Source organism: Euwallacea fornicatus, chromosome 26 (assembly GCF_040115645.1).
Source record: "Euwallacea fornicatus isolate EFF26 chromosome 26, ASM4011564v1, whole genome shotgun sequence".
Classification (NCBI taxonomy): Eukaryota; Metazoa; Arthropoda; class Insecta; order Coleoptera; family Curculionidae; genus Euwallacea; species Euwallacea fornicatus.
The window spans coordinates 2,378,996-2,386,925 of record NC_089566.1 but is presented as its reverse complement, the minus strand read 5'-3'; the positions used below and the strand labels follow the sequence as shown (position 1 = coordinate 2,386,925).

General features: G+C 35.5%; 1 protein-coding gene across 1 annotated transcript; it reads right to left on the bottom strand.

Annotated features, from left to right (window-relative positions):
* Positions 1-14: 14 nt before the first annotated feature.
* Positions 15-6,242, bottom strand: sosie. Its single transcript, XM_066296809.1, has 4 exons — positions 6,029-6,242; positions 4,514-4,645; positions 1,327-1,494; positions 15-744 (listed from the first exon to the last, which is right to left on the bottom strand). Exons 1-4 carry the CDS (start codon positions 6,147-6,149, stop codon positions 677-679), a joined length of 489 nt encoding a protein of 162 aa, XP_066152906.1. The 5' UTR covers positions 6,150-6,242; the 3' UTR covers positions 15-676.
* Positions 6,243-7,930: the final 1,688 nt, after the last annotated feature.

Below are 7,930 nucleotides of genomic sequence, written 5' to 3'. Positions count from 1 at the left end.
TGAAGCCATGGAACTGATAACGTTATATATTTATTTTAAAAATAACACATACAAAATTACAATACGACTTGTATTCGCCTTAACATTATTTATTTATCAATGCAGAAGCGTTATTTTGTGTTTTAGTAGTAATCTTAAATAAGCAAGCAAACTATTATTGATAAATGGTAAAAACGAAAAATCACTCTTAAACTATATTACTTTTAAATGCGTATAAACGGTGAATTACATATTAATATAGGAATGGGTGCAAACTCAACTCACTATATAACGATAAAAACGGTCACAATTATGTATCTAAAATGGTGATTATATCAAACAATAATGGAGCCTCGACTATGCATCCTGAAGTTGTGCTTTGAAACAATGTATTTCCGGAACTTTTCCCTAACTGTTTAACATACATAAAATTATAAGTAATAAGCTATTAACTTTATGAAATAGTCCTTTCTACTTTACTATCGCAATGACAACGTGACAGTAATAATTGTAAGCTAAATATAGATATTTCGTGATTATTAACAGACTAGATACCACATGAACAGTTTTTGTATTGATTTAGGTAAACTTTTTATTATTTTATTTAATTTATCGATAAGAGAGTCAAGTACATAAAGGAGTTCACAGGTTGATGAAAAACAATGAGTTATTAAGTGCCCCGACTCCGCTCCCCCTTCTAATTGAACATTCTGTATAAAGCTAAGGCGATAACCAGGAATGACAGGGTACCACCATTTGTCCTTCCTGAAAGAATATAACGATTAAAGGTATACAGCTTGTGGTCTTTAAGTGTGGGGTAAAAATACATGTCGAATTCCAGTTAGGTGCAAGTATAATACAAACGGGACGTAAGATTTCCCATTTTGTGGCTAATGGTGTTTTAATGATGGGGAGCTTTAATTTGTAGGTAGTTTGCCAAACTCCTTGACGAGAAACAAGTTTTGCTAATTTCGACTTCAAATGGGCAAAATGCAGAGAACTGCGCCCTTAACGAAACGCTTTTTTAGATCGTTTTCGCAGAGAATTTAGTCTATTTGTGGTAAATAATGCTGATATATTAATTAGCCTCTGAAAATTGAAAATCACGTTATGTTAATAATAAAGCACATGCAATGTATTTTATTGCTTGTAAATTCCAAAACGTATAAATATTCAAAATCTGGAAAGGTTGCATATAATTATGTATGAATTACTGTTGTATTATGAAACTGGAACTCCGATCAATACCATTATTTCTTGGTGCTAAAATTGCTCATTTACGGTTTCTTTACGGTTTTCTTTTAAAACGTTTATTTGCAGTAATTCGGCTGTTACAGATATACTTACCACCACATGTGGCTCCGATTTCTATATAACCTTCTTGACATCTGCAAATACTCATATCAGGGGTGTGTTGAAATTGTGCAATATCTTTAGAAGTTTTTACTTCCTTCAAAGGAACGCAGACCGCGTTGTTCACACAGTCATCGTTTTTGGAACAGATGTGGTTGGGACCTAAAGGGACGTTAAAATCGTTGTAAACTCCAGAAAATTATTATCATCAAGGAAATCGCTATGTTGGGAAAGGTTCATTTTGAACGTATGAACAGTGAGCTTGACAAAGTGGTTATATGAATATTAATGGTAGAGACCCTAGTTCAGCTCCAATCAAAATCCATGGAAAAGCGGCTTAGAGAAGTGTGATAAATAGCACTTAAAAGTTTTTGAACGTCTTAATGCTTAAACCGCACGCACACCCAACAGTTTTTGAAACCAACCTTTTATTTCCTTTCGTGTACCTGATTTGCTGATATCCCAGCGGAATATAACTATGAAGAAAATTACAAGTTATGCTACAAAAATCACGAGGAAAATCATCATTTCCTCTACTATTGCCGCAGTTAAATCTCTATTTCCAGAACGTGATTTTGGCAGAAATCGTTTTTTATAATGCATCTAAACGGCGAATATTTGCGGAGATGACAATTTTCCGGAACTATGAACCTGTACGCGTGAATATCGTATGAAGGTTGACCCTCCGTAAGGGACACATCACTGTGTATTATTCTCTTGTTGATTTACAAAGCAATAATCCAAATAAATCAATAATAATTTCTAGTGGAGCATCTCTTCCACTAAAACTTCATTATACAGGGTGATTCATAACACAAATATTACGTCACTCTTTTGTTTTTGAAACAGAAACGCTCTAGTTTGATATAATTTTTCGCTTGTATTTGAGATTTTTAACAAATCGGGTGTGACGTGTCCTATACCTACCCATTCCCATCCGTTTTGATTCAGTTAACGTTTGTGGTTCAAATGTTATTGCGTTTTTACTATTATTAAAAGATCGAGACGTTAGAAAATCCCGTAGATTATTATTTCCATGAATATGTCAATCTGTTATACTGGATGGTTCACATACAGATATGAGCAAAGTAATGGAAGCGCCCAGAAAATACACAACAAGGTTCAATTCAACAGTGTCAATCTTTAGTGACCGACTTCGATATAATTTTTTTTTATTTTTATGATATTTAAAATTACACATAAGAAGACTCTTTTCTTTGAAAAAAATAAAAGTGCGACGTGGCACCTTATTTTTGAGCCACCATGAATTACACGTTAGCATAAGGAATTTCTTGGTAGGGAACTTATATATCTGGTAAAAACTTTACCAAAAACAAATAATTTTCAAAATTGAAGTTAGCTTGTGGCAGAGAAAACAAGAAACTCATTCGTACAGGGGGTAACAAAAATACAAACAATTATTAATATTTTCACGCATTAAAAAACGACCCCGCCCCAACGTGCTCATTTATGTGGTAACTTAGACCTAAAATTAGTAAAAATCTGATAAAACGTTTAGTAATTATTTCGAAAAAACGAAATTAATCTGAAAAGTTTGGCGTCCTGCAGCGGCAAAACGAAGCAATATTTGACATGCGTAAGTTTACCTAAAACAGCTTATTTTTGATTCGAGAATTTTTGTTTAATCGTTTTAGTCATGGCAGGGACACCCTGTATAGATAGGTGTCTCCTAAAAATACAAACAAACTTTCAGGCGATGTAGAGCGCATAAAAATAAATATGGAAATGTACTAAAATTAAATCAGAAATCGCTTCGTTTTCAAGATACAGAGTATTTAATATCTTATGTCTTTAATATTTTTTGAGATATTTCGAAAACTGTTTGGGATGAGGATATAAAATCAGGGACATGCTATGGTGGGATAAATGTGCATGTTGTGGAGCAGGCAGAATGTTTGCAACTGCACCAATGGCGCCCGTGCAGCCATTTAATTGGACGTTTTTAATGGAAGAAATGGTACGCAAGCGATTTTTTAAAAGACGAATATATTTTTTTAACATTTCATGAATTCTTAACAAAGAGGCCTCTTAGTATTTTGTTGCTCAACTAGACGTTTTCAAGATAAAAAATAATTTTTTATTCTTTAGGAGAAACTGATTAATTCTTCTTTTAGTAGAAATAGAGAATATGAACACAAACATGTGCGAAACATGCCCCATTGCAAAATAATACTCCTCTTCCAAAATGTGATTCCATTAAATTCTGCGCCATACCATTCTGAATCATACACGCGTAGAAACGTTGTATTGTCGTACGAACGCCACTGGTATAGGTGGAAATAGTGTGCCTGTCCCCGAACATACACATGTGTCTCGCCATAGCGTGTCCCGAATTTCGTGTCCTTATCCTAAACCGTTTTTGAAATATTTAAAAAAGTTAAAAGAAAATTACACGCTGTATCTTAGATACGAAGCGAATTCGAACTTAACTTTGCTAGATCTAAATATTTGTTGTTCTAAGCTCTACATCCCCTGAAAGTTTGTCAGTATCTTTATGAAATACTCTGTATAGCATGGGTTTTTGTTTTCAAGCTTCGAACTGATTATTAGTAAGCAAGTATCAGGCAAAAACCCCACATTCAAGGGGTGGCCTTTTCCAAACAGCGATTTTTAAAAATATATAAAAAATATAATAAAAAATAAAAAGGTTTCATTTTGAGTTTGTGCCTTGTGATATGGTCTAAAGCACCGAGAGATCATTTATATTTCATATCTGCTCAGCTGTGAAGCTTGTTGAAAAAAAGAACGTATGTCGATTATTGTTTGTGCATATTTGGTTACTTAAGTAACATAATATAATGATCTAACCTCACTTTACGGCATATAATCAAGCTACGACCTACTTTCTATCTTCTATGTCTCTAGTCGAAAATCCCACAGCTGGTTAGGTATGCAGTTTAAATGATCTCACTATAGGATTCGAAATTGACCATTTGCGTGGAACTGTAGGCAAAAGGTCCACCATCATTTTGAGATGGCCACGTAGCAAATTGATACTAGTAATTTTTTTATTCTCTGGAACATTTAATAAAACATTTACACGAACCACCTCGTATGTGCACATTTATTAGACGAGAATTTTTTAAGCTATTTTCGATCCCGATAAAAATTAAAAAAAAAACAATCGTTTGAATTTTAATGTATTTTAAAATATCCTTACCTTGTAAAGGGGCAACGCATTCTCCATTGTTGGGGGGATGATTGTCTCCACATAAGCAAGACCCCCTCAAGCAGGTGGTATTTTTTATGGTGGTGCAGTCGGTCTGTACGGTGCATTGCTTGGCCTTGCCAACTAAAAGTTGGATAATAATATTCTTTTAGAAAATTTTAGTCGGATCCTGAGGCGATCTTTTTCCAATTGGAATTTTCGCATCTCCGAAGACGTAATAGCAATGATGCTTTTCTCAATCTCAAGACTTGTCGATGAAAAATCTCACCGACTACAAGCTTCAACACCGGAATCATTGTTTTTTTGGTCGAAAGTAGCGTCACTGGTTAAAAAAATTCACATATGTATATGATAATTTTTTGAATGCTTCACATTCATGTGAAAAACAAGTTTTTTTGAATGTTTTTTCATAACGTTGATAATTTTCGCGGCAAAAACAAATTCCTGACTATTTTAAAACAACAAGACTATATTAGGTACATTACGCTGTTTATAAAACAATAATTAAATAAGGTGTTGAAAATGCCCCACATTTGCAAGAACGCACGCCTCGGCCCTTGTCCGTATATTATCGCGCACTATTTGAGAAATTCCTGGTGTATTTTTTGTGGTGTTAAACGAATGAATTATGCGATTTCTCAGTCGCAGATTACTGCGTTTTATTTTTTCCAAGAAAATGGCTGAGGTTATAAAAAATACTAAAAAAAAAACTTTTTTCGCAGAAACATTCTGAAAATGATTTTTTTTTGCCAGTGGCGTATCATACTTTCTGTTTTAAACCTTCGGGGCACGTCAATGGGGGGGCCGCCGATCAAATCAAAAACACTTATCAGCTCCCATTAAAAGATGTATCTCTACACCTATTTTTTGCGTTTTCCAATTCGCACGAAAGTATTTAGCGAATTTATCAGGAAAAAACTGAAAAAATTATAATTTTTGTTATCGCCCTGTGTTTCGCACAGGAAGCGAGAGCGAAGCCATGTTTGAGCGACCTTCATTTCTTATTTCGGCCACAGGAACCTGCGCCAAGCAGTTGGCAGGTTTATCTGAAACACCCGGTATATACACTAAAATGATGTTGGTGCACCCGTGCAAAATGTTAGATCAAAGAATGATATAGAATTAGTCCTAATGTAAAACAAGGCATCGTGACTACCCCTCTGGAAAGTGCCCTGGCACAGTTCAACGTGCGTTAATAAGTGAAAAACCTGCAACATCAACTTACATTGGATGGAAAGGGTGTTAATAGCCAAAACGATGAGGAATGCTTTAAAAGACATGTTCATGTCGACTGCGTGATAGAAACAGGTACAATATGTAGAGAAAATAAAAGACAAAGTCATAAGGGAGTTTATGTGAACGGAGACATCTCCGCTTTCCATTTTAAGGGTGACAGTTTACTTTCGTGTTAACATACACTTTTACGTGAAAAAACTATCAATTTATGTTAGCTGCAGCAGAACAAATTTTTCTACCTAAAAGATAAGTATAAGAGAAAATACTTACTATCGTTCCGAGGCGTGTTGTTAGAATTGGATTTTCCAAAAGTTGTCAACCCATGAGCGTGGTTAAATCCAGCAAGAACCAACAGAAGAGGAATGGACACCGTCACATAAAAAGCCTTCATTGTGAAAGGCTTTCCACACTGATGTGATGAACAAAGAACCCCGCTAGTCAGTTACAGTGGTTAGAAGCGGCCTGCTTATCCAGGTCTTCGCTCAGAATTCTTTTCAAACCGAACGCATGCGCCACAAGATATGCACACTAAGATTGTGTGTAACCTTGAATTACTTCTCGAGGATGGATCTTAAGACCGATAAGAAAACCAGGTGACCACTGCGGCGCCTTCAGGGGATTTAGTCCAGGCAATTTTTCTATTCGTTCGTATGAACTCATTTTCTGGAGGGAACTCAATTTTAGGTGGGATTCCAAAATGAATTTTTAGACCTTTTTTTATATCGCTGCTTGATTTTTCTACGGGGTGGCTCGCGTAACATACCTTTGATTGGTTCGGGGTACCGCTCTTATTTTCGACATTTTAAATTTTGGCTCGTCCGTATTATCAAATTAACCGTTTCTGCTGTTTTTTTTCAATCTTTTCAAATGTATCACTCGATTCTCCTTTCCTCGACTTTGAAAACTCCGTAAAAAAATTGTACCTAAAAAAATTTTAGATGAGATGTTCCGGGTTGAGTTGGGGGCAAAATCAGGCTCAAAGCCTCCCGAAGTTTCGAGGGTTTTAGTACTTTGAGTTTGTATTATTTTCTCAGCATCTTGAAATACGCATCGCTTGGATCGCCCATGTCGGTTATATAAAACTGATCGAACGGGGTGTAATTTGTGTTTTATTTAGTTTTAGAGATACAGAATCAGTATGGACTTAATTCTGGTAAGTTTGAACATTTCTCTAAAACAAAACGGCTAATTTACAATTGTTTGACCCAAAAACGATCCAAACGTGCATCCGTCAAGAGCGAATTGGGATCGAAACCAGTTGATTTAACGGAACATTTTATAATTTTTATAAAATTCTCACGGCTACGTTTTTTCGCTATTTTTTTATTTATACAGGATGTGCCAGTTTTCGTGGAGAAGTACCAGCCTTCCCGATTTAATTGAATTTTTACCTCTAGGTTCTCGGATTATTTTGTATAACTGACCCTACCCTACTCTCCAGAAAATTTCCTACTACCGTTGCTCTCGTTTTCGATTTCCAGTAGTTTCCAGGATATTTCAGTTTTAAATATATAACAATTTTTGCCCCGTCTTCAACGGTGGTACCTTCCACACGGATTACGTGTGATTGAAGCGCCATCTACATTGCTGTCTCGACTTTTCAAAACGAATCAAAATTTCTAACATTTGACAAGGGACAACAACTTTCAAAATGTTGACAGGTGACAAATTGTGCAAAATCAAAAAAATATGAAGAAATTAGAATAGGAACGTCAAAAAGGCATTTGTTTTGGCTCGCTGGGAAGTTAGAACACTGCAAAAAGCAAAAAAATGTCACGTTTTAATCGTGGACATCTCGGAGGTCGCTTAAAATCGAATTAATATGCGATGCAAAATATTCTCGAGACAACGCGTCATCTTGGAACCATAAACCGACAAACGTATACATTTACACGTATATACACGGACTTTTTATTACCGGTTAATCAAGTCTTGTTCTGCCATAAATTTTCCGCACTAACCGGACTAAAATCCAAGCAACACGCAATCTATTGCGTCATTGAAACCCTCTAAGATGGTTGGCTGACCTACAGCTAATCTACAAATTGTTCCACCACCGCCCCTTTATTTTCTGGACTAAATTTAACGTGGCTTCTTTGATTTTAAATGTCAATCCAGTTACCACCTTTACCGCACTTTACAGGTTGTTTACGGCATGTACTGCATGGACAA

Bases quoted from the DNA above. Each gene is read 5' to 3' on its own strand.
- sosie (XM_066296809.1), bottom strand. From the start codon at position 6,149: ATGAAGGCTTTTTATGTGACGGTGTCCATTCCTCTTCTGTTGGTTCTT. The intron at 4,646-6,028 runs GTAAGTATTTTC...TCCAACTTTTAG, and splicing joins CAACACGCCTCGGAACGATA to TTGGCAAGGCCAAGCAATGC. The intron at 745-1,326 runs GTAAGTATATCT...ATATTCTTTCAG, and splicing joins AATCGGAGCCACATGTGGTG to GAAGGACAAATGGTGGTACC.